This window comes from Tripterygium wilfordii, chromosome 2 (assembly GCF_013401445.1).
Source record: "Tripterygium wilfordii isolate XIE 37 chromosome 2, ASM1340144v1, whole genome shotgun sequence".
In the NCBI taxonomy this organism is placed as follows: Eukaryota; Viridiplantae; Streptophyta; class Magnoliopsida; order Celastrales; family Celastraceae; genus Tripterygium; species Tripterygium wilfordii.
Genome location: NC_052233.1, coordinates 6,968,151 through 6,994,474, shown reverse-complemented (window position 1 = coordinate 6,994,474; position 26,324 = coordinate 6,968,151). Strand labels below are relative to the sequence as shown.

At 38.3% G+C, this 26,324-nt stretch overlaps 4 protein-coding genes across 5 annotated transcripts; 1 reads left to right on the top strand and 3 right to left on the bottom strand.

The window, feature by feature from the left end:
• The first annotated feature begins 6,662 nt into the window (after positions 1-6,662).
• Positions 6,663-8,584, top strand: LOC120015752 (probable protein phosphatase 2C 24). Its single transcript, XM_038868303.1, has 4 exons — positions 6,663-7,380; positions 7,490-7,810; positions 7,893-7,998; positions 8,097-8,584. Exons 1-4 carry the CDS (start codon positions 6,889-6,891, stop codon positions 8,447-8,449), a joined length of 1,272 nt encoding a protein of 423 aa, XP_038724231.1. The 5' UTR covers positions 6,663-6,888; the 3' UTR covers positions 8,450-8,584.
• An 82-nt stretch (positions 8,585-8,666) lies between these two features.
• On the bottom strand, positions 8,667-13,010 carry LOC120015759 (methylsterol monooxygenase 2-2-like). Its single transcript, XM_038868311.1, has 7 exons — positions 12,800-13,010; positions 11,302-11,439; positions 10,411-10,556; positions 10,142-10,261; positions 9,819-10,031; positions 9,657-9,737; positions 8,667-9,064 (listed from the first exon to the last, which is right to left on the bottom strand). Exons 1-7 carry the CDS (start codon positions 12,827-12,829, stop codon positions 9,013-9,015), a joined length of 780 nt encoding a protein of 259 aa, XP_038724239.1. The 5' UTR covers positions 12,830-13,010; the 3' UTR covers positions 8,667-9,012.
• A 1,609-nt stretch (positions 13,011-14,619) lies between these two features.
• On the bottom strand, positions 14,620-17,507 carry LOC120014104 (DNA-directed RNA polymerase II subunit RPB7-like). The gene is made up of 6 exons (XM_038866029.1): positions 17,324-17,507; positions 16,631-16,796; positions 16,470-16,520; positions 15,991-16,056; positions 15,825-15,893; positions 14,620-14,975 (listed from the first exon to the last, which is right to left on the bottom strand). The coding sequence occupies exons 1-6, from the start codon at positions 17,437-17,439 to the stop codon at positions 14,910-14,912; spliced, it is 534 nt and encodes a 177-aa protein (XP_038721957.1). The 5' UTR covers positions 17,440-17,507; the 3' UTR covers positions 14,620-14,909.
• Positions 17,508-22,900: 5,393 nt separating this feature from the next.
• Positions 22,901-26,014, bottom strand: LOC120014089 (serine/threonine-protein phosphatase PP1 isozyme 2-like). 2 transcript variants are annotated; one of them, XM_038866016.1, is made up of 4 exons: positions 25,646-26,014; positions 24,536-25,095; positions 24,243-24,463; positions 22,901-23,280 (listed from the first exon to the last, which is right to left on the bottom strand). In XM_038866016.1, exons 1-3 carry the CDS (start codon positions 25,851-25,853, stop codon positions 24,287-24,289), a joined length of 945 nt encoding a protein of 314 aa, XP_038721944.1. In that variant the 5' UTR covers positions 25,854-26,014; the 3' UTR covers positions 22,901-23,280; positions 24,243-24,286. The 2 variants fall into 2 exon arrangements, with proteins under 2 accessions (XP_038721944.1, XP_038721948.1); XM_038866020.1 differs by having other exon boundaries at positions 24,536-24,792.
• Between the last annotated feature and the right edge of the window lie 310 nt (positions 26,015-26,324).

Genomic DNA, 26,324 nt, shown 5'->3' with positions numbered 1-26,324 from the left:
ACAAAACAAAAGGAAAAAAGGCAACCAGAGGAAAAGTACCAGCCGAGTGGTTTATATCAAAAGCCCAAGTCCACTAAAAATCTCACATTAATCTGACATAATCTAGCAGAACGATTTATATCAAAGCTCAACTTCTTTCATATTCAAAATGTCGCCTAAGAACTAATGATGAAGATTTATGAATTTTAAATCCGTACAAAGAGCAGATAGGGTTAGATTGAGAATTGCAACAAAAATTTGCTAACTAAACGCTTAATAGAATCAGTAGGACACTGCAGATCCCCCACTCGAGAGCAAATGCAATGGTAAAATTTCGTTGGGCCAACAAAAATCAATACTGAATCCCACCTCTATTACACAAAAAGTTAAGTCAAACACGTCTCTCAATACAATCAAATTAGCAAAACATGTATCTCAATACAGTCACATCAGTAAAACACAAATTCTCTTACATTATCCCTTCCCACCCAACATGAAGGTCAATAATATTTCATGTCTCCATGTCCATAACAAAACTACTTCAAAACACAAAATCTCAATACAGTCACATCAATAAAACATGTCTCTCAATACAGTAACATCAATAAAACACGTCTTACAATACTGCAACATCAACAAAACATAAAATCTCATACATTTTTATTGACCCAATAAAATTTTATCATTGATTGTTTGAGAAGGACATGTGATGGGATATATGCTTAATTATAATTGATATAATAGTTGTGATATGCTATTTGGGTCTGCCTGGTAGTTAAATACCATAACCTAATCATCAAATAAGAATATAAGATAGTGGTTACCCTGCCTTGTACACATAAAATAGAATCTCTGACCTTGATTTCGGACAATCTTTAATGAATGACTCGTTTATAATTATGGTTTCTCAGCTGTAAAGTAATGTACCAAACTCAATGGTCAATTCATAACCTAATTAATATAAGAAAAGCAGTACTCATAATTAATGGGAAATCCAATTGAATAGACACATATCTATCTCTCCAAGCGTGCGTGCATGCATCACAGCTAGCTAGCTAGCTAGTTACGTGTGATGTTGATAAATCCGAATTTGTGCCAAATTCCTTACAAAGTACCGAACCAAAACATTGTCAATTAAGGTGGTTGAATACTTGAATACTGCTTTCATGTTCGTCGAATTCGACCTGGTAAATTAGTCAAGACATACGTGGCCAAAATGCTGTTCTGAGTTGGAAATTAAACCTTGTAGACTTCTTGTATACAAAGTCGTCGACCTCCTTATATTCCACAGCACCTCCATGACTCAGAGCAACCACAATGATGTGGTTTTGTTGGAGTCAACAAAATGCATCGAAGTATATGTTTTATTGATGTATTTGGGTATTTTGATGATATGGTTGGGACAATAAAATGTGTTGACTTGCATTTTAATGTAATAGAGGTGGGACTCAGCATAGATTTTTGTGTAATTATGAGTGTGATAGTTGAGAAGGGTCCCAAATATGATAAAAAGAAGTCAACATATGGACAAAGCAAGTTTCATGTCACCCCACTTGACCCAGCAAAAATAAGCCAATAAAATGTCACTGTTGTACCCATTTGTTCACCCATGCCCAAACAAATTCCCCTTTTTCTCCATCTATTCCTCAACAAATTGTCACTACTGCAGTTGCTCTCATCGCCTCTGGTTTCGCTGTTCAGACAATGTGTCCTCTTTTCTCGCCTGAGTGGCATGGGTGTAGTGGCTCTACAGACACTACAAATTTTTAAAAGAATATTATAAATATGTTTTGATCGGATTTACGAGTTCAATGAATTAATTTTTTATTTTAAATAAAAATTAAAATGAGCATTGAAAAAAAAAAAATTATATATATATGAAATTCTGCACCATTTGAATATAAACTGTTAGAAAGAAATGAAATCGTTTATTCTCAATTGTATATATGCTCCAATTCACACGACATCGTTTCGCTGCAGTCTTCAAATGTCTTCTTCGTCGATGTTTTTACTCAACGACAACGTTTTATCTCTTATTCCTTTTGACCGTTGATGAATAGACTTCCCCATTTTTCAAAATATTTTTTAGTTCAAACAAGGACAATTAGTCATCTTCTTTTTCCGACTTGTATCTATATATTTTTGATAAAATATTTAAGCATACTTTTTAGTCTGTACTGTTCAACTTGCCATAATGAATGAAAGCTTGATTCCTTCTTTCTCTGCCACTATCTACTAAAATATTTCATCGTATCGAAACTAGGTTTCCAAAATTTTACAATGGGTTACAGCAAGTTCAACAAAAAGAGGATCAAATTTCAATCCCTTCCAATTCAAACCAACACTTTGTTCCACGAAGGATATTGATAGTCGATAGATCCTTCGTGACCCTTCTTCTTTTGACACTATGGTGCACTGAGGTGTCACATATTTTGATAACTGTTTCCGAACTGTTATGTGCACATATTTATGGTAATTTATTATAGCATTATATATGTATACTCATATATGTATTGTTAGTTTGTTGTTGTGCGGTGTTATGATTGTTATTCGTTAGTTTTACCTCATTTTTCAGTAGATTTAATCTACGTATTAGAATATTCTCGTGTTGATATTTATTCACTTTGAGATATGTGTCATAGTTATCCAAACTCTTTTCTAATACCTACTCATATTGAGTTTTTTTCTAACCCTTTTCCTTTATTCTCACTTTCAGGTGAGTTCGATAAGAGTGATCAGTATCCTACGATATAGCATATGATGAATCCCGAATACTTGATGCCTGGAGTTGTTGGGTAGTAGATTAGGGTTTAATTTTTAGTTTCCACGTTCTTTTTTTTTTTTGAAATTCCGTTAACGACTTTATTTGTTTTTGTCTTAAATGTTGCTAGTAATTCTTGTGAATGAATATATGGTTTTGATGTTAGTTTAGTCTTTTCGTCGACTTCTATTGAGACGAGGCGTACGTCACTCTTAACACTCTCGACCATATTCACTATGCATGACGCCCCTAACACTCCCTCAGTCATGTTCATTGCAATGCGACGCCCTTAACACTAGCTCGACCATATTCACTCTACACAACACTCCCCAAAGCACTCTACACAACACTCAGCACAACGTTTATGATAATCTGATCACTCTATTATCTTTGTCTTTTGTACTCTGTCTATCCTCACAATACTGACTTAATCAATGGAGATTCATTGGCCAACATCCCCGATGTCAAAGACTTTTCGACTGACTCTTTTTTTTTACAGGTTGGTTGGCTCCTACCAACAAATTATTGTTTATAAATTTTCACTCATAAATCCGATGAAAAAAGAGTTTAGAAAAGGAAATTCAGTCAGTCTCAAACAGCCCCTAGAGACACCCCTTCTCCGCCCACGTATCCATTAATACCGTCAACTTTGCACTTCTCCAAGTCCTTACCCCCTTCCATGATGAGAGAAAACATCAGCCCCCACGTGTCAAGGCTAGCTTCAGATCACCGATTTTCCTGCGGCTTGGTTCGTAAAATTGTCTTTTGGTTGCTTCTCTGGGTTTTCCTCGAATTCCGAACAGACAGACGAAGCATCGCCTAAATTCAAAACCAAAACAAACGGCCGAAAGCGTAAACCATGGGTTGAACACAAACTTCAACGTAAAATACCTTTTTTCGGGCATTAATTACGTGGCACGACAGCTGTTCCTTGTGTCACTTTCATCGCATCAGTCATGAGTCATATGATAGAACTTTGTACTATTGCTAGCCAGCGACATTTTCCACGTGTAAAGCCAATTCTTATATAAAGCTTTGAGATTCATGTGTCGGTCCCCACTTCACCTCTGTCGAATGTCACACGTTGGCTAATTGTCTTAGGCCACGTATGAGTACAATCTACCTTGTCGATTATGTTGGTGGCCTACCATAAAAGTTAATTGAAGATATTTATTAAAATTTGGATAGTAAGCCTAAACTACCGTTTCGTCATTTTGGTTGCGGTGATTAGGCACTTGTTCCTACACTTTTTTTGCTTTTTTGTTTTTGGCTTTTTGCAAGAGTTCTCCTCGGACCTTAGCGTAGGGATGAAAAAATAAATTTGTTATAGATGAGATAATATCACGTATTTACGAAATATTTACACGTTTGAAATCTAACATGATTAATTTTGGATTTACTTTATTGATCAAATTTGAATTGGTTTAAATCCATACAAGTAAACCGAATAGTAATCTAATCCATGTCAGGCTTCGTACAAGTAAACCGAACAAGATTTTTGTTTTTAAATCCGGACTCGGTTTTAAACCAAACAAAATTTTTATGTTTGAACCCAAATTTCCAACATATAACTTATGTCCAAACTTGATTTAATTTGGATCGGACAAATTTAATCATTTGAATTGAACAGAGTTATGTCACATCTATCTTAGTGTCTAATGTGCATATTATTATACACCTTTTTGTTTATGTTTTTAGGCTGAATTGACGTTTTGTGATCGGATTTTGCATAAATTATATTTTTTTGTGCTTTTTCAGCTTCTTACGCTCAACAGTTGCTCAATCCACGCTCAAGCATAGATGTCACAATATTGACCAACAGCTAGCGTTCAACAGAAGCTCAACAGGCGTTCAATAGCTGCTCGACAAAATAAAATCCGGGAATTAGAAGTTTGACTTGTTTTAGGAGTTTCCTTTGAGGTTTACGTGCTTCATTATTATTGAAGGAAACCTTAGGAGGTGGGGGAGAGATTCATCTCTTGGAGAGGAGGAGGGGATCTTTCATCAATTTTTCTGCAATTGTGTTGGCTTTTCTTAACCCTTATGGAATCGATTTCTTTGCTTTGTTTGTTTGAATCTAGCATGAGGAACTAATCCTCCTACTAGGGGAATGATGTAGCCACTCTATTATGCTCAAGGATTTTGGTTTGATTGTTAATTCATTCATGCTTTGTTGAGTGTTAATTGCTATACTTGAATGATATTTGAATCTTGATGATTGATCACCATTAGGATTTGATTACTTTGATGCAAATTGTAGTAGACGTCATGCTCAATTTGATATTAGTTTCTTGCAATTCAACACCATAACTGCCTAGACATAGACGCCATATGCTAGGATTTATGTGATCATGTTAAAGGTTACCATTGATTCGAATGCATCCTTGTTTGTTAAACTAATCTAGACGTCATAGCTAGTTGCAAAGTAAGGATAAACGTAGTAAGTTAGACGTCATGACTATTACATGAATTAGGGGACCTGATCTTCAACAAGTATGACTGAATTGGTAGTTAACAACCAAGATAATTGAATATAATCGAGATAGTGAAATCGAACCCCTAGTACTTTTACCACATTGATTTTTCATTCAACTTTTGATTTGTTGCTTGCGACATAATTGGAAATTTTTTTATTTTAACATTACTCTTAATTTTTAAAACTTCGTGTTCACAAAATTTTTGATCTCGTTAGTCGGTAATTCTTTTTTAGTGAACATTGGAATTAAGTTAAACTAATACTCAGTCCTTATGGATACGACACTCGTTTTGCCAATCTATGCTGTTATTGATTTGTGCGCTTGTGAGTATTATTTGAGTTTGGGATCGCTATAATTTTAGTGGTTCGAAATCTCACATCAGTGTCTAATAATTCATTTATAAATTTACAGTGCTTGATATTGTTTGTTTGGGAGAATATCAATAAGGCCAAGGCATCTGGGTTGATTTGTGGGGACGAGTTATGGACCTTGCGCGGCTTGTAATAAAAGAAGAACTGCTAGCTACCTAAAGAGAAATGAGAGGTGTCGAAACAATTGTGGCGTACCAAAAGACGAACAACAACCTAGGACGATGAGATTTTACCTGAACTTTCCCTTGCAAGGGTCAAAGCAGCATATTTCTATAGTGATGGTGGCGATGCAGTTGCAAGATCTTCAGTAACGGTGGTGATGGATCTTCGACAATGGTGGTGATTAAGAATACCGGACGGAGTATGTCGTCGACGACACTTGCTCACCAAATTGAGTATTTAGGGTTTCAGGGATGGAAAAACATAGTTGGGCTTGAAAAATGACTTTGGGGTGTTTTGAGGGTGGGTTTTTTTTATGAGAAATTGGGGTAGCTTAATAAGTCGTGGAGTGTAAATAGTCCTATTCATCTTAGTGTTTAATAATTCATTTATAAATTTATAGTGCCTAGTGAGTTAATAAAATAATTAAAAAAATTCCTATACATGAAAGTATGAAACGTGTCTGGCGGAAAACAACGAATGGCGGGAGGGGAGGACAGTTGATTTGGACACTCGTCCTAAAATGCTGAAACATACCATATGTTCTAATTACACGTCAACGACATAAACAGTGTGGATCCCACCAGAGAAACAATACGTAGTCTAATTTGATTGGGCCACAATACCCATGATCTGAGGAAAAAAGTTGGGACTTCTCTCTATGAGATAACTGAATTTCCAATTTCACCCTTCAAAGATGTAGACCACTCACCAACTTTGAAAAAAAAAAAACACAGCGGTTTAAAAATTCGACGAACCACGCGTGTCAGGAAAGGAAACTCCTGTCAATGATGTGTTGAACGCCTATTGGAACACGTCGCCTAATAAAATAACACGTGGTGCTAGTTCCAGCGGATACGTGGTTTACGATGTTAGATCCAACGGCTTAAAGAGGCTTTGATTTTATGTTTTAGGCAGACCAAGCAACTGCGTCACCAACACACAATACCTGACCGGACAGCCATTGATGAAGATATATGAATGCTCCTCCGCCCTATTCTTTATTTTAATTTATTGGTTCTGTTTTTCTTCATCTGTTTCGTTTTCATAACTACTGGTACTGGGTTGAATTCAAATTCATATAAGCATTTCATAAAACCGGATTGCAGTCAAATAAAGGAGGATTTGTTGTACTCTTCTAATGACGGAGATATGCTGCGGAATGATGAGTGAGAACGACGCTTCAGCACCTCGTGAGCCGACCTCAAGAGCGGCGAGGCGACGGAGAATGGAGATCAGACGGCTCAAATTCGTTTCTGGATTGCCTCTGCCGGAACCGGAAGATTCCCAACAAAAACGGAAGAAACAAGAGGCTTCATTGTCCCGCGAATGTGACAACGCTGTAGCGAACAATGCCTCAGAGGAAGAAGAGGTTCTGGTCAAGACGGAAAATAGAAAGTCCAGTAGTTCAAAAATCTCTGTTCTAGGCGTCTCTTTGTTGCCTACGGTTTCATCCTCATCACGGGTGGACGATCCAGAGTTTAACCCCAGATACGGCGTCGCATCAGTATGTGGGCGGCGTAGAGATATGGAGGATCTGGTGGCTATCCATCCTTCTTTGTGTCGCGCAGACCGCGAAACCGGCACAGAATACCACTATTTTGGCGTTTACGACGGCCACGGCTGCTCTCATGTACGTTTCTGTAGTTCCACTACTTCATTGAATTATTAGCTTTTTTTTAGAGTTTTGAAACTTTTTTATCCCTCAATAGACTGAAAAGTGAAAGGGCGTTCTTTCACAGGTCGCGGCGAGGTGTAAAGAGCGGTTGCATGAGCTGGTGAAGGAGGAGGTGGAGACTAAAGGACACATGTCACCGAAAGAGTGGGAAAGTGCAATGGAGCTAAGCTTCAGGCGCATGGACAAAGAGGCAGTTGCTGGGGATTCAAACGTTGTTGGTGCGAATTGCAGGTGCGAGCTTCAAACGCCAATGTGTGATGCGGTAGGATCCACCGCTGTTGTCTCAATTGTGACTCCTGAAAAGATAATTGTTGCCAACTGCGGTGATTCTAGGGCCGTCTTGTGTCGCAATGGCAAGCCCGTCCCCCTCTCGTCAGATCACAAGGTCGGAGCCGCGAAATGAACTACTTTTTTCAATCTCTTTTGACTTCTGTAATCTCATTTGGTTTTATGGGTTTGTTAAATAGCCGGATCGCCCGGACGAGCTCGACCGGATCCAAGCTGCGGGTGGTCGGGTCATATACTGGGACGGCGCGCGTGTTCTCGGTGTACTTGCCATGTCCAGAGCCATAGGTAAAAGGAACTGACTTGTAATATTAAAAAAAAAGGAAAAAAAGAATTCCTGGTTGGAATGTACAGCTTCATGTGTATCTACTCTTGTTATTTCACAGGTGATAACTACTTGAAACCCTATGTGAGTTGTGAGCCGGAGGTGACGATGACAGATCGGAAGGCGGAGGACGACTGCCTGATACTTGCGAGTGACGGGCTTTGGGACGTTGTATCTAATGAGATGGCTTGTGGGGTGGTGAGTATGTGCCTTCGTGCAAAAAACTGTGCATCCCCTTGCTCGGCGTCGGGGAGTGGTGATAGTGGAGAGGTGGTGGTGGATGGAAAGGTTTCGGACAAGGCATGCGCGGATGCTTCGATGTTGTTGACGAAGCTGGCGCTCGCCAGGCACAGCACTGACAACGTCAGCGTTGTGGTGGTGGATCTCAGGAGGGACCGACGCCTGGGCTCTTGACGTTCTCTTTTTGGTTTATTGTGTATGATAATTACATTGTAATGGCTTAAAACTGAGAAAGATGGGGCCTTCACGGAATTAAAAACGGGCTTTCTCCGAGGAAATATGAAATCAGGAAGTATTTGTTTATTTGAAGATGGGACTCAATAGTAGAACTGTAATTGAAAACCTCAAAACATTCCCTACTGAAGATAAGCAACAACACCACCAGATTTTGACGTTAAATCAAATAACTTAGCAGAAAATATAAACCGCTAATGTCCAGCATAACAAGTGAGTCCGTGAGTGTCACTAAAGACATACAGAACAAGGAAATTTTAAAGAAAATGCGACGGCAACATTGTTAATGTAGGGCACAAATTGTTGAAAGAGAGCTTTCCACCAATTCCACACTACTACATGCTAGAACATGAACAGTAACTGAGCACAAAAAAATGCAGTCACACAGAAAATGTGGCAGGGATTGAATATGTGTCTCTGCGATGCCCTTGAATCAAGAAACCCCATTTTCTGATTCCAAGTTGCTCCGTTATTACATTTGCTTGCTCCCATCTTCAACTCCACTAGTCTTTTAAGGCCTTTAATTTTCTGTAACCCTTATCAGTACCAAATATCCTGACAAAAACAGAAAATAACAGAAAACCACAAAACTACTGTCAGCATTCAAGAAGTTACTTTCGCTATTAAAGCATAATACAATATTCACCTTTTTTGTGAGAAAAAAAAATAAGTGTATCCTTAGCCAATACAAATTGTTATAAAATAATGCAATGAGACTTCACATATGAATGTCGTCCAAACCACCTAGTGCAAGTGTCAGCAGTGACCTCAGGAAAACCACAATGTAAGGGTTAAAGATATCTGCATTACTTGCAATGACTGTAATCCTATAAGCTTATCTTTTAATCTCTTCTCTCACGTGATCGTGTAATGGAAAAGACAGTCCTTGAGCCATCTTCTGCCACAATAAGGATAGGGATAAATTCATAAAATCCATCTACCCCACCCAAACCTTACACTGGGCCAAGTCCTTTCCCATGTGAGGAAAATGTCAAGTATAATGGAACGTGAAAAAAAAAAGGATGAACAAGGAAAGAAGACAAACTAGGGTGCTTAAATGACATAAATTGAATTGGAATTAAATACTTGCTTTTGTTCTATGCAAGAAATATGCTAGGGGTCAAGCAAATGGGAGCCAAGAACTCACCAGTCCATGTAAGTAAAAGTAGATGAGTAATTGCCAGATTTTGTGTAGAGCAAACGATGATGATAGTCATGAAAATCAGCGCTGAAAAATACACAAAATGAATAAGGGGAAAAAACCATCAAAATGAACAAAATTTATGCAAAAGAAGAAGACGACACTCACCCTCCATAGAGTGGTATAAAATTTGAGAGGCTCCATGGGAAATGATAACCACAATGTGCCTCAACTGTCTCCAAGACTCTAAGTACCATCCACAGCCACAGAGTTATCAGATGGGGACCCGTTATGGCAGGACCAATAATGGTTGCAAAGCCAAGGAACAGAATCTCGGCAGGATGAGCATATTCAGACGTAAGCCCAAAAGGTGTAGCATATCTGTACAGTGTACATGTAATAAATACACTTAAAACTCCATGCAAAACAGAACTGCACACACCTTGCTCAGAAATTCACGTCTGTAAAAATCACTTCAAAATCTCACTTACTCATGGTGGACACTGTGCACATGCTTGTATAGCCATTTTGTGTGCAGAACACGATGTCCCCAGTAGAATACAAAGTCTTCAAGAATAAAATAGAATATTATCTGCGATAGAACTACATTCCTGCATAACCAAAAACAGACTCCTATCAACTGTTCTTTATGAAGTATTTAAAAAGTAGGGGAAGCAAACCATTGGATCATGATAATTATGGCATGAAACATGATGGTGTCTAAATAAAAAAGCTTAGTGCATAAAGAACCTGAAAATACCAGGACGGCAATGGAAGACTGCTACGCATGCCCATGTACTTGAAGACGGGATAGGAAAATATCATGACAGGTAAATTGACACCGAAATGATACAATAGTAAGCGAGTGATACATTTTTCTTGAGCAGCAGAACTGTTGTTTTTTATCTGCAAAGAGCCCAAAATAGGAGAAAAATGAGAAAGGATAATGGCCTCAACTTATTCGTAAATTGTGCCTTGGACTTGATTGCAAGCATAAAGTTTCACTTTAATTACACTGAAAACTGGCTTGGAGGGGAACAGATAGCAGGTAAGCTTACTAAGAAAGGAAAAAAGTAAAGATATTAACCACGAAATATGTGCAACACATTTTCCTTTCTCTCCTTTCCTCTTGAGGATAGGAGAGGTCTTTATAACCATACATAAAGTCCATGAGGAGAAAGTGGAAGCATCTTTCATTTCAAGGGGGTAGTTTTGATGATCAGATCTGTAGTTACATATTTGAGGCTTGAAGAACAACTTTTCAGGGAAATGCAATAATGGTATACATAAAAGGCTGCATCCACATAAAATGAATACGAGTCCCCGCAGAGCAAGTCAACAAAAAGCCAAAACGGTGACCACAAGGTAAATTTAACAAAGATGAGTTGAAAAGAGCCAAGCTAACTTATAAATGAAAACTGCATGCAATGAGAACATGCAACCACGGAATAATAAGCACATTAAAGAAAAGAAATTCCTTCTACATTAAAAAATTAAATGTGATAATTTAAAGAAAAAATTATCAGCCAAACAAAAATCCTAAGAGAAGTAACAATTTAAAATTAAATGTGATTAAAGTTGAAAAAACAATGATAGTTCGAAACAAAACAAAAAAAAGAAAAGAAAAAGAAAGCGAATAAAAGAGTTCAACCTGAATCTTGTACTTGCTCAGCCATCCTACCCTTTCAAAATATATAAATGGAAGTCCAGATAAGAAGAAGACACTCTCATGAAGAAAGAAACTTCCTAGACATGCCAATTGAAAGTCACTGAAATGTGTAGTCAGATACTGCATATGAAGAGAGAAAGAATCAGAAAATAATAATACTTCTGTAAAAATTAGGACAATCAAAAGTGTGAACGGGAATTTCCCAACCAAACTAGTTCCATGAATCGCTGCTCCTGAACATAAGAATCATCCAACAGTAAAAAATGCTTTAAGATCTCGTACATCAAAAAAAGGATTATGAACTTGAATCCATTGCAGAACAAATCAATTAATGTCAATTAACAGCCTTAGGACCAGGTTTCAGGCTGCTGTCCATAAACCCAATAATTATTCACTGACTGCCAGTAGAACTCAAGATATCATAAGTACACTTGGTGAAACAAATTGATTCATAAACCTCGACTTTCCTTTTCCAACAATTCCATTTCAATGATATCCAGCCCAAGAACATCAATTTCAGCAAAGAGCTAAGACTTCCTCATTAGTGGTTTGAAAAGAAAAATTTAGAATACAAGCAGTACAGGACAAAAAAGTGCTTTCCCTTCCCTTCTCCTCCCTCAACCATAAAAAAGGAAGAAGAAACAGGTGAAGTGACACGCATATAGTAGGTAGCTTAGCCTTGAAGCTAGGTACAGAGTTTCTCAAATGCCAACACGAGAATTGAGTGACCTAGTTAGTTGATTGGAAATTATAGTATGTGCCAAACTGCCAATACATTTTTCACGTCTTTCTAATGATAAGACTCAAAAATCCTCCCTAGGTAAAAGGAAGTGGTATGGTGCAGCTGATGTCACTCATATACTTACATAACATAAAGGGCAGAATCTGAAAAATGAAAAACAAAGATCTATAGCCAAATTTCAAGTGACAGATATCCCAGAAAAAATGAATCAATTGAAATGTTCAAAATCTTCACGAACAAGCAATGTTTATATACTATTTCTCAAACACCTTGAGACAATTTTAATAACCTTAACTACTTAAGTATCTGAGACAGACGAAGATTTAGAATGTATTCCATACATTAACCTAATCTTGATGGACAGGCCACTAATACATGATCTGATAATCGTTAGCCAAACGAATCACAAAGTTACCAATCAGAAAACAATGTTTCGGCGCATAGAGAAACAACTATATAGACAGAGAATCAAGGAAATTCTTCACACCATCGCTTGCAAAGTAAATTGAAACAGTAATGCGGCGCTAGTGTCACTATCCGCAGTAGAAATCAAACATCAGAATCAGAATCTCACAAATAACAACAACAATAACAAATCTAGAAAAAAAAAATAATAACAAACACACGTCAGAACCAGGAAATGATCAAATCTAACGCCAAACGAAAATTTCGTAAGAGCCAATAAGTCCATTCAATTCAATTGTCGAAGTAAGGAGGGTGAAGTAGCAGGAGCAGTACCAGCCAGCCAGATTCGATGATTGAAGCCATGGAAGGCTGTGACTGGAGGTCGATCTCGGAGCAAACAATGTGAATATGTGATTATCCTGATAAGGGAAGAGAGAGGAGAGGAGAGGAAGAGGTGAAATTAATGGAGCAAAAGCCAAAAACCAAGAGCATGAGAGATTGAGAGGAGCCAGACTGTCGAGGGAATCTTTGTTGTTTGGGCTCTATTTAACTTTTACACGCACGAGGAGTCTCTTGAATTGGTTTTTGGCTACTAGCCGATTAGTAGCAAAGTTTGGAAAACTGGATCGATTATCGAACCGGAAAAATCTTTGATTCATGATTCAAAGGTTTATCGGGATTCAAATCGGGTTCAAATCGTATTCAATGTAATGAATATATATCTACATTATAAGCATATAATATATAAGAAAACTTTTATAAAATACCTTATATTCAAACAAAGTGTCATTTTAAACAAAGAAAGTCACACAGCCTAGCCTAGTGGTTAGAGCATTTTTTTAACGAATAAAGAGGTCACCAAACTGGTTCAAAACCGGACAATTCTGACCTATTCAACCGATGAACCATCTGGTTCAATTGAAAAAATCCCGATTCATAAATTATCGGTTCTGACACATAATTGAACCGGACAAATGGCCGATCACCGGTTGGACCTGTCCGACTAACCGGTCCGGTTTTCAAAACCTTGATTAGTAATGGGGGTGGCGATCAGGGGAAGGGCGGGCTCCTCTTTAATTTTGGAAAATGGTCCCATTGGAGTAGGGTGACAAAATTCTATCTGGTTCGGATAATACAATTTGTCCATCGCGGATTAAATCAAATTTAAACATAAGTTATATATTCGAAATTCGGGTTCAAATACAAAATTTTTATCTAGTTTAAAATCAATCAATGTTCATAGATTCAGATATACGGATTTCCAAATATTGTATTGGATATTGAATTGTTTAAAAAACAACTTTTGAGTAACTTCAGTAGTGAAATCGGTCCTTACATCTAAAGTGAACATTTTTTGAATGATGAAGAAATTTATTGGAGGACAGAGACCAACTCGGGTATTTTTTGTATCATTGAGTAGAAGCCAGAACTTTTATATCCTACATCATCCAATCAGAGAACCTCAAACCTTAGCATCTTTCCCTCCTCAACAAGCCCTGCATGGCTACAGGCACCCAAACACTATCGAACGAAATTGGACTTGGCGAGACTCCATATTTCTTCAAAAACTCGAATAGCTTCTTCTCCAAAACCATGAATTCCATAACTCGAAATCAAGAAATTGTACGAAACAGCATCTCTCCTCCTATCCGTCTTATCAAAAAACCGTTGCCCCTGCTCAAGCTTATCACTTCTTGCATTTGCATTCTTAGCATAGCACTCCAAGAAACCACGTTTCTCCCTATCATTGCTTTGAACAGATGATTTGCATATGACACAACCAAACCTTGCATACATATCCAACAAAGTATATAGTTTCCTCAACAGAGATGCTCTCGCATCAGTAAAGACATAGCCTCACATATCTCCAAAACGATGTTAGATGATTAGTTTTTAGAACCTTAACCAATACAACTCAGTAGGAAACAAGAGGATTTTGGCACAGGAGGATTCCCATAATTTTGGCACAAATCCAACGTTGTGAGCATACAATCAACCTACAGGCAAGACAAAATCCAGACCCCAAGATCACTAAACCATAACAAGAACTTCATCAGTAACAGCACTAAACAAAAAATGGGATGGAAAAACAAAAAAACGAAGTCCACTCCATTTTAGGAAACAATCTATGTACAAGAAACCAATCAAAAAAATGCCTCTCAATCCAAACATTTCCTCAATTCCTAACCCCGAGATGGGGAAAAAATTACAAAGTTGCTTGAATGTTTTGTTTTGCTTCAAGGTAGCCTGGATAACATCTTAACAAGAATAAATACAAGTGCCTCCTAATTGAAAACAAAAGCTAAGGATCGATGCTCCAGGTACTTACTATACAACAGGAAAAGCAAAAGCAAGTACAAGGAAACCATGCTTATCAAAAAAAAAAACACGTACAAGGAAACCGTGTAATCCCATGTAATAAAAAAACTAGTCAACAACTTGACTAAACTGTCGCTGTAGGATCATTTATCACACCCAGAAAGTCGTCCTTAATGGTACCGATGCAGAACTGCAAAAGGAGCCAAAATGCTAAGCATCATTCAAAAGCTAAACTATACTGACCATAAATTTGTATCATGAACGATAATCATCCAACAAAGTATAAAGAATTTAAATGCACAACAAGCATAGATATCATGAATGAATGAATTATATAATCCGTCCAACCCCTAAAATATTTGCCACGACGGTGAGGATACAACCACTGAATCAGTGGGCAGTGGTGCTCCGATCCATGGCATGCATGCTAGACCAATCTTAGTGGGAAAGCTTTGACAGACTCCTTTTAGTGATTCCGAGCTCTGCTAAACGGTATGGTTTGGTGAATGAGTAATCTAGTGTTCATGCATATTTTGAAATAGTTTTCTAAAGAATTGACCAGGAGTGCCTCCACTATGTTGTTACTAGAAAGCACCAAAGCACCACAATTTTTGGTTTTGGGGCTCCCAAATCAATTCCCTCTACAATCTGGAATCATGTTTTCTCAAACTAGACAAGCTAGTTTGAAACAGGAGTCAGGAGGTTCCTTACGGGTAGCCAAAGACCCAATATTTAAACACCAAGCGAAGGCATGCGCCCTATGCTACTTCAACATCAGATACGCCATTTCTTTACAAAATAACAAAATATTCACAAATGGGTAGCCCACCTTAAAGAAAATTGCCAAACAACTAATGAAAATGTGTGGTTATTCAATAAGTTTTTATTTCAAGTTGTCTTGCAAGAAAATTTCCCCAATATATTCTACACAATCACAGAACAAAAGAAAAGGAAAGAAGAAAACAAATATGATGACAAACAAAAAAGAAGGATGAGTTCGGAACTTAACACACAAAAACGACATAGATTTAAAACATACAATTTCTGTAGCATCTACTCGGGTGCCAATAATCTTTAAACGTACTTCACTGTCCTTCTGAATTTTAACCTGGAGAAAGAAAGAGAAACGAATTCTATTGAAGAGCTTGAATCTAGAAAATCCTTACATTACTTCACTTGAGAATAAAATGGATTGTGAAGCATACAGATCCATCAGAAGTTGTATAATTGGGCGTATCTCCTGGCTGGAACTCCATGTCATCCGGTATCAACTAAGACACACCATATGGAAAAAGATAATCATAGTCAAAGCATTTGACTGTATCCAATACAGCAGGGAAACAAGAAATCTTCAACAAATCAGTAAAATACTAAAATAGTATGAATTACAGAAAATGAAAAAGTATTATTTTGGCTTATTAGTAATTACAGCTTCACAAATGTGTTATCCACAATAAACATGTAAACTGATGTGTGATTCCCCTTCAAAAGAATATTATTGATATGCATGAATCCCGTTCAGAGAGGTAAATAGTAAATACTAATAATTATGTATAGCACTGACCATCTCATATAAAACCCTCGATCCAAATAAACAAAGATTTTTTAGAGGATCAAGAGATAGAACAAAGGATCATAGTTAACTAACACTACTAGAGACCCCCATGAGGGCCCAAAGACTTACATGGTTTGAAACAAAAATTTGCACAGGCCCAGCTTCAGCAAAGAATCCCATCTGCAAGAATCCCAAACAAAGATCTTACGCAAATGCCAAAATCACAAATAGGCCAACTATAGCCATAGTATTGAGCGAAATACTTGGAACAGCAAAAAAGACCCACCAACCTTGTTCACCATGGTAACAACAGCTTCTAATATCTCCCCTTTAAATGGCCTGAAGACAACACACTGGTACTTCACAGGAAAACTCACAAACCCTGTTCCATCGCGAATCAATCCTTGTCCGACTTTCTCTATACCAGTTATTGCGACCACAAACCCATGTCGTCCACTGAAGAAACATAATGATTTTATCCTTCAGTGTCTTGCAGCTAACTTTATCTTCATCACTTTGAAACACTCTACCCTCTATTCCCTTCTCATTAAAATCAAGAAAAACATAGACAAGGATAAAAATTTCAAGCGCTTTGGCATCCCATGAGTCCAAACCCTAGTTTCGCAGTGAATCATTTGGGATGATCTAATGGAAATCGCAATGCAATTTCAAACTCGAGCCAAACAGATGCAGAACCTCATATACTTCTAATTCGTAGTTTCAACATACATGCTAGACCCAACACATCAAAATTCGTATAATACGCCAAAATTTCTCCTATTATCTTACAAACATGCTCTAGCAAAATTAGGGCTTTCAGGATATCCAAATTTTTGTGATCAAAATTTTTTACTTTGCCGCAACTAAACCGAAGACAAGCATAAGGTATGGGACTTCAAACCTTCTAATGGCGAAGGCGCACATATATATATACATACATGCAAATTAAAATTAAAAAAAGAATAGAAAAGAAAAGCAGTAACCTGCAGGTGCCCTCTACATCTTTCATGAGCTTGGTCACGATGTTTTCGCGGAGATTACGGCCAAAGTGACGAGGGTGCAATTGCATGTTTCGTTCCAATACTATGTGGAAAAACATCTTCTTCCCTTTATTTTCTCCCTCTCTTTTCTCTGTTTCTCTATGAAGTCTGAAACTGGAGGAATGATTCTGGCTAGTGAAACCGAACTGAAATCATAATATAGTGGATGATTACTTATATGGGCCGGATCTTGGCTTCAGAAAGCACTTGCGAGAATAATAAATGGCCCAAAATCATGGGCCGGTTTGGTTTTATTCGGGCCTGGGCTCTAGTTCTGACCCTTTAGTTAGAAAAAGCCTTTTTGTTTCTGCTTTCGGTTCTTTGCTACAAAATAAGCCAAAAAATGGGCTAGGCCGGTTTATGGTTTATCCAATCCGGGCCTGGTCTTTTATTTGTGAAAAACTTTAATCATACCTCAATGTTTATTAAGCGTAACCATAAAATCTTATATTTTTATAAATACGTCGAAAGTATTAAAAAACTTGAGACATTTTAAGCGTAACCCACGTGAAGGTGGTGGGGTTTGAGTAGGAGGAGGATAACTGGGAGTGGGTGGAGGGGTAGTCGTAAGAAGGCGGAGGATACCCACGTGAAGGTGGTGGGGTTTGAGTTGGAGGAGAATAACTGGGAGTGGGTGACGGCTATGTAAGATGGCGGAGGATACCCACATGAAGGTGGTGGGGTTTGAGTAGGAGGATAACTGGGAGTGGGTGGAGGGTACCTCGAGATGGCGGAGGATACCCACCTGAAGGTGGTGGGCATTTTTGCGACGGTGGGGAATGTTTGTTGTGGTGGGAGTTTAGTGTCACCGGCCTCTCATCATCTTGAGCAATTGCGTTGCTTTTGATTACAGCAACAAGAAGAAAAATGCAGAAACACAAGGCAAGTTTCTTCATTTTGTGCCCAAGTAAGTAGCAAGATCGAACGTCCAAGTTAGGAGAGTTTAAATAGAGTCCTTACTCACTGGCATTGTGGCATGCACGGACTGATAAATGCTTTTCGGTGTAGATTTAATTTGGACCAAGCACATGAACATTGTGCGCATTAGCTAAGAGTTTGGAACTTAATACACAACAAAACCTACATAGATTTCAACACATACAATTTCTGTAGCATCTACTCGGGTGCCAATAATCTTCAATCGTACTTCACTGTCCTTCTATATTTTAACCTGGAGAAAGAAAGAGAAACAAATTCTATCAAACAGCTTGAATCTAGAAAATCCTAAAATTATTTCACCTGAGAATAAAATGGATTGCGAAGCATGCAGATCCATCAGAAGTTGTATAATTCGACGTGGTTGGAACTCCATGTCATCCGGTATCAACTAACCATATGGATGTGAATAAGTATACCAATAATTAAATAGTATGAATTACAAAAAATGAAAAAGTATTATTTTGGCTTATCAATGCTTCACAAATGTGTTATCCACAATAAACATGTGAAAAGACTCACAAACCTTGTTCACCATGCTAACAACAGCTTCTAAGATCTCCCCTTTCAATGGCCTGAAGACAACACACTGGTGCTTCACAGGAAATCTCACAAACCCTGTTCCATCACGAATCAATCCTTGTCCAACTTTCTCTATACCAGTTATTGCGACCACAAGCCCATGTCCTCCACTGAAGAAACATAAAGATTTTACCATTCAGTGTCGATCTTGGAGCTAATTTTATCTTCATCACTTCGAAACATGCACTCTACCCTCTATTCCCTTCTAATTGAAATCAAGAGAGAAAGGATAAAAATTTTCAAGTGCTTCAGCGTCCCATGAGTCCAAATCCTTGCTTCGTCTAATGGAAATCGCAATGCAATTTCAAACTCGTGCAAACATAGATGCAGAACCTTATATACTTCTAATTCGTAGTTTCAACTGTTGGGAAATTAGTCCCGGATTCTCCTTAACAGGGATATCAACATGATATATAGTAGAGAAATTGAAACTGAGAAAAACAACACAAGAATATACATGGAAAAAGCCCCAAGACCGGAAGAAAAAACCACGGCTATGTCTCCGAAGCTACTGCTTTGTTAAGAGGGATTCAGGTGGCGAATGATCTTGGATATCAGGATTTTTACACATTGTCTCGGCTATGCGTTCTCATTCTTATGATTTGGCGAGTTTTGGGCCTTTTATCATGGCTACAAAACAACTATGGTCTGATACAGCAGGGTATGGGTGTTGTCATGTTAACAGATCGAGTGGCTAATGGGGCAGCTCATCCTCTTGCTAGGATGGCTAATTAGTTTGATAACTGTAAGCTGTGGTTGGAGTGTTACCTTCCAAGTATATATGTCTCCATTGATTCTTAGGGAGCCTGTAAGCTCCTAATTTGATTTTTTTGAATTGAATTTCTTCCTATCAAAAAAAAAAAAAAAACATGCGAACCTATGTTTTCATTATTGATTTGGAACATGTGAAACCTAAAGTAGTGGGTTCCACTTGTCAATTAAGCATCCACACCTTTAAAAGTGGTTCGCATTGTTGATATATAAATCACTAACAACTCTTCTCGGAAGCCGTAAGAGATCCCAAAACAATAACATTGTTTTTTTTTTCTACATTAACAATATAATTGTGTCAATTGCATGTATAATGCTAATATTTTTTAAATTTATTGACAAAATAAGTAAATGTGAATCTAATGTTAAAAAGTAACATTATAATGATATCATTGCATATGGGTATAATGCTAAATTTTTTATTTTTAATGTCATTGTATGACACAGGTAAACATAAATAAATTAAAGAATAACAAAATTTGAAGAAAATAAATCAAAATATTTGATTGACATTGGTACTGTATATAACAATGTCAATCAAATATTTAGTTCTTTCACATACTGTTTAGCTAGATTCGTTCTTTCACTTGCTTCTTTTTCTTATCTATTCTCTCTATTAGATATGTTCTTTCTCATTCACTATGATTAACACTTCATCATATCATCACATTTGTACACACATTTCTTCTGCCTCACCTTTCTCCTTCACCAATCCTCTCGATCTGAATCTTTTTTTCACTTCAATTTCTCACTCTCTCTACGTCTTTCTTAAGCTGCATGATGGGTCTCTCGTTATATATGTCAACAACAAATTACCAGCATCACTTCTCGAAAGCCTTAACAATCTCTATTATGGTTACAATTTTCCCGCGAGGAAAAGAGCAAAAAAAAAAAATGTAGGAGTTTTAGAAGAAGAGGGAAGAGGAAAAGGACAAAAATAAAACTATATATTTTTTAACTCTTTTATTAAATTTTAAAAAATAAAACCGGACTTAAAATGTGGTGGACTCTCGTTGATATTCTCATGTAGCCCGACCCTAAACTTTTGGTACAAAAATTTTGATGGAGAAAATCGGACTTAAAAGGGAAAAAAATAATAATAGAGAACTTATATGTCCAACAAATGTGTAAATGGTATGGCATTTTCCATAGACAAAATTATTTTGTTCTATGTTTTCTTTTTCTAAGGCGTGTTTGATTTAAGTTTTTCAATTTTCATTTCTTAGAAAATGATGTCCAGTTTTCTAGAAAAAATGAAAAATGTGAGTTTAATTTTGATAAATAAGATTAATTTAAAATGTAATCGATTCATTATGATAAGCATATTCCTTACTGAACTTTGGATTCAATAATGTATCAGTCGTAGAAAAGAAAGTTTTGATTGCTAATTACTAGAGCTTCATTCCTTAAACGATATAGGATTAACACAAACATTACACACTTGTGGTTGTGGACACTGGACATAGAAGATAGAAAGAACGTATAGGACAGCAATTACAGTGTGCCCTCACAAAGGATGACATACATATATTTATTCCACTGAGTTGTTGCGGACAAGTAACACTCGATCAAACTCATGGTTCAACCCATTGCATATGGCGGCGGATACTTGGAGGGTGGCGGGTATTTGGAAGGCGGAGGGTAACCGTGAGAAGGTGGTGGGGTTTGAGTAGGAGGAGGATACCTGGGAGTAGGTGGAGGGTAACCGTGAGATGGTGGAGGATAACCATGTGAAGGTGGTGGGGTTTGAGTTGGTGGAGGATACGTGGGAGTGGGTGGAGGGTAACCGTGAGATGGCGGAGGATACCCATGACCTGACGGTGGTGGGGTTTGAGTAGGAGGAGGATACTTGGGAGTAGGTGGAGGGTAACCGTGAGATGGAGGAGGATACCCACCTGAAGGTGGTGGGGTTTGAGTTGGTGGAGGATACCTAGGAGTAGGTGGAGGGTGTTCGTGAGATGGAGGAGGGTAGCCGTGAGAAGGTGGTGGAGATTGAGTAGGAGGAGGGTGCCTAGGAGTGGGCGGAGGATATCCACGAGAAGGCGGTGGGGTTTGAGTTGGTGGAGGATACCTAGGAGTGGGGGGAGGGTACTTGGGAGACGGTGGTGCTTTTATTGGTGGTGGAAGACGGCCACGCGGGGGTGGTTTTTTTGAAGGTGGTGGGTAAGAGGGTGGTGCTTTTGTAGGTGGAGTATAACCACCATGAGAAGGTGGCGGATACTTGTGAGACGGTGGTGCTTTTGTAGGTGGGCTTTTGGAGCGTGGAGGATGAGAAGGTGGGCTTTTTGTGGGTGGTGGGTGCTTATGAGAAGGTGGCGGATACTTGTGAGACGGTGGTGCTTTTGTAGGTGGGCTTTTGGAGGGTGGAGGATGAGAAGGTGGGCTTTTTGTGGGTGGCGGGTGCTTATGAGAGGGTGGTTCTTTTGTAGGCGGGCTTTTGGAAGGTGGAGTATAACCACCATGAGAAGGAGGTGGGTACTTATGAGACGGTGGTGCTTTTGTAGGTGGAGTATAGCCACCATGGGAAGGCGGCGGGTACTTATGAGAGGGTGGTGCTTTTGAAGGTGGGCTTATGTACGGTGGAGTATGACCACCATGAGATGGTGGTGGATGCTTGTGAGAGGGTGGTGCTTTCGTAGGTGGGCTTATTGTGGGTGGGGTATAACCACCATGAGATGGGGGTGGATACTTATGTGACTCTAGCCTCTCATCATCTTGAGCATTTGCGTTGCTTTTAATTACTGCAACCAGAAGAAAAATGCAGAAACACAAGGCAAGTTTCTTCATTCTTGCTCAACTTAGTAGCAAGATCGACCAAGTTAGGAGTTTAAATAGAGTCCTTACTCACTGGCATTGTGGCATACAAAGTATGGTAAATGATTTTCGGTGTATATTTGGACCAAGCACATGAACATTGTGTGCATTAGCTTCCACGTTTGATTCTCAGACCTCACTTCTAAGAGCTGGCAGCTCTGTTTACGTAAGAAGTAACTGAATATACAATATAGTATAGATCTTGGATTTAGCGCTATGCAACAATTGACATTTAGAAAGAAAAAACAAAGCCAAACGGTGGAGGAATATAAGGGTGGCTATACACCGATGCCCTTAGTCAAAAGAGCAGCGCAGACCTGCGTATATAATGACATACCTGTATGGCTGTATGTATTGCCACCCCGACAGATTAGAAACGAAAATAAAACATTTAAAAGCAAATATTGACATTGCAAATCTGGTGAATAGGAGATCTTCCATTGTCGCCCATATTGTACATGGGCATTCATCTACAAGAACAAAAATGCATTTTGCATCGTTACCATAATTTTGCTGACAGAACTTTAGTTATAAAGAATAAACTCTGTGGCCTGTATCAATGCCCATAAGAACAGGTCAGCTCCAAACCAAGTTAGATTGTTGATCCTCTAGAACAAAATAATGTCTCAAAAATAAGTCAAAACTATTGAAAACATACAAATTACAGGATTGGGGACGCTGAATCTTGCGGAGCTTTCAAGCAAGTGCTTTCGCTCGGCTTGAATTTGAAAGAGCTTCAACACCACCACAGCTTTATCTTCAATTGGTTTCCTTTAGATCACAAATGGAAAGAAACTCTGCAAAAGAGTTTTCAACTTCAATGGAACATACGAACATTTTTTAAACTTGATGATCATAAAAATACATGAACCAGTTCAGAAACAGCCTATTGCAGAGTTGATATCCTGAGCCAATAAAGAAAACATGTGATGCAACCAAAAAAGAGGTTCAAATGGCCACCTCAACATCGCTGAATATAATCTATTAATCTAATGAGATAATGAAAGTAAATTCAAGGACAGCCTTAATACAGAGACCAACAAAACCCCTATCAGAACGTCTCCTTTGGTTGCATGGACGAAGCAAAAGATGATTGCTTCCCAAGGGATGCTACAAGGACCACAATGCAAGGAATATTATGAGCATAGCTTAGTAGCAGTTGTCTGTTGCTACAGAAAGGAACATTGGAGATATAACACCTTTGATGGAAAGAAATGGCAAGGACAGATGGCATTAGCCACGTTGATGCCAGCAATGGAGGTCAATTTAATTATACCAAAAAATTCTGAATGGCTCTTGAAGCATAGATATGAAAGATAAGGGTACAAAAAACAACACAGAGGATTTCCAAATTGCCAATGTAACCCCCATTAAAAGCAACAATGTAGCATTTGCTTCACCCTATCTCCTTTCTCAAGATCAACGACTCTAACCAAATGATCCAATCAAGCAAACCCAAAACTGTCCAAGCCAAGTTCAAATTTGTAACCCAAGTCACTAATTTTGATACTTCCACTCTCTAATCAAATCTATGTCGATTGCTGTCAAAATTCAAGTTCAAGCAGCTTCAATGCAGTAAACGGAATTTCTAAAGACATAATTGAACTTATTAAAAAAACTCACGTCAACACAAAATGATTAAGCAAAACCTGCCATAAATAAGATAGAAGTGTATCAACCTTTCCAAAACAATCAGAAGTAAAAAATTGATTATGGACTTTCTGTTATCTCAAAAAATCAATATTAGCATGAAACTTACATTGGCTATCGCGACAATTGATATAGCAATCATAATATCTTTTTTCACGTGAACTTGAACTTTTTATCTACTGCAGGCTTAAGAATCTGGAAAGAGCACATTAAGCTTTCATCAACGCTCATCATTGCACCGGCATTATCAAATTCACCACAGTAGTTTGGGGCCGAAAATATCGTAACAAGCTGTCTGTCGGCAAAGAATTCATATCCATCCTCTACGACCTGGAAGGTGAGCACCATGGTTCACATCTTGAGTCAAAAAGAAAAATGAACAAAGAACTAAGCATCTCTTACCTGATGGGCACGACAAACAAGGTCCATATCATTCTTCATTAAAAAATCAGACACCCTATCTGGCCCATAAGTGTATGAGACTCCCCTGTCATTCATTCCCCAGCCTTTGATTTCCCTAGCAGGATCCGACCAAAGTAAATCACAAAGCAAACCGGAATCGGGAACATCAGTCGGGCGAGATAAGTTCCTAATATTGTCCAAATTTTCTAAGTCTGGGGAAAGGCCTCCATGCATGCACAATATTTTCTCATCTATTACTGCCGCCACAGGAAGACAGTTGAAACAATCAGTAAAGGTTTTCCAAAGTCTTACATTGAACCGGCGCTTACATTCATCATAAAATCCATAAATCCGATTTATGGAAGCACATTCATGGTTTCCTCTAAGAAGGAAGAAGTTCTCAGGGTATTTTATTTTATAAGCAAGCAGAAGGCATATTGTTTCCAAACTTTGCTTGCCACGGTCCACATAGTCCCCTAAGAACAAATAATTAGCTACAGGAGGAAATCCCCCGTATTCAAAGAGCCTCAAAAGATCAGAATACTGCCCATGAATGTCACCTACCCAAAAAATGAGGAAAAAACTACTAAGGTCAATAAACACTTGGAAGGGCAGTGATGCGAAAGAAATATACAGCAACTCATTAATACAAACTTGACATAACAGACTAAAATCAACAAATATAACTTAGATCTCCTCTTGGAATGGCCCTCATAACCTCTTTCTTCCCCAAGACTTCCCCAAGACCGTCAAAATCTTCTCAAAGCCTCGTTGTATCTAAGAATCACCCTGTGCTATAAATTTTCCATCCAAACTCTTGAATTATTGCTTCCCATTTTAAACGACGAGATGATAAAAGCACCAACTTTAAAAACCAAGATAATATGGATAACAAAAACCCAGTCAACGACACCTCTCTCATTGCCAACCAATCGCAAAATAAATTCTACACAGAAAAATAAACTTGCCCAGAACTAATATATGATCAAGAAAATCCTTAAAAGCCCTAAATTTGATATCTATCACTCGTAACCCTAAGCAATAAAAATCCACCAATATGCACACATTTAATAACAAAATATCACAAAAAAGGCGTAAACCAAAGCGTACCACAGATTTTTATGGGGGCTTCAAGCTCAAGAAGATTGGGTTGTCGAAGGAATATCACTCTGGATACAGTGCAGAGCTGTCGGATCTCACCTTCCATGAGCTGCACCTGTTTTCCCGACCTCCCGAGCCTATGCTCCAATAATCTCCTGATAATATCGTCCAATACAGCGGGGTCAATGGCAGCTGGCTCCTGCCCTTGCTGCGCCATCTTACACGGAAAACCCAAAAGACGATATCTTTTCCCAAATCTGTCTAACCAGTTATTCAAAGACAACAACTTCAAGAAGCTTGCTGTGCGGCTTTCGAAATGGGTTTGTGGGCTCGGACTTTGGAGGATGAGAGACAACGCGAGTTGCCGGAGTTGGTCCGTTTTCCAGACTTTTTAGTTATTATTTATAACTAGGGGTTATGCCAGCGCTTTGCGCGGTGTGTAATTTTACTTTTAAATTATATTATAGTATAAATATAGTGTACGTATTCAATTTTCATGATGGAAGCATATGGAGAATGAGAGATAGCCTAGTTGGTCAAGCTGTCTATCCAAGAACTTGAGGTCCAGGGTTATATTGAGGTCTTGGGTTCTATTCTCACCAGGGGGTTTGGGATTTGGGTAGTTTTTCATCCGCTGTGGTGGCCTTCATGCCCCTCGGGCTTGACTTAACGTGTGTGTGGCCTGTAT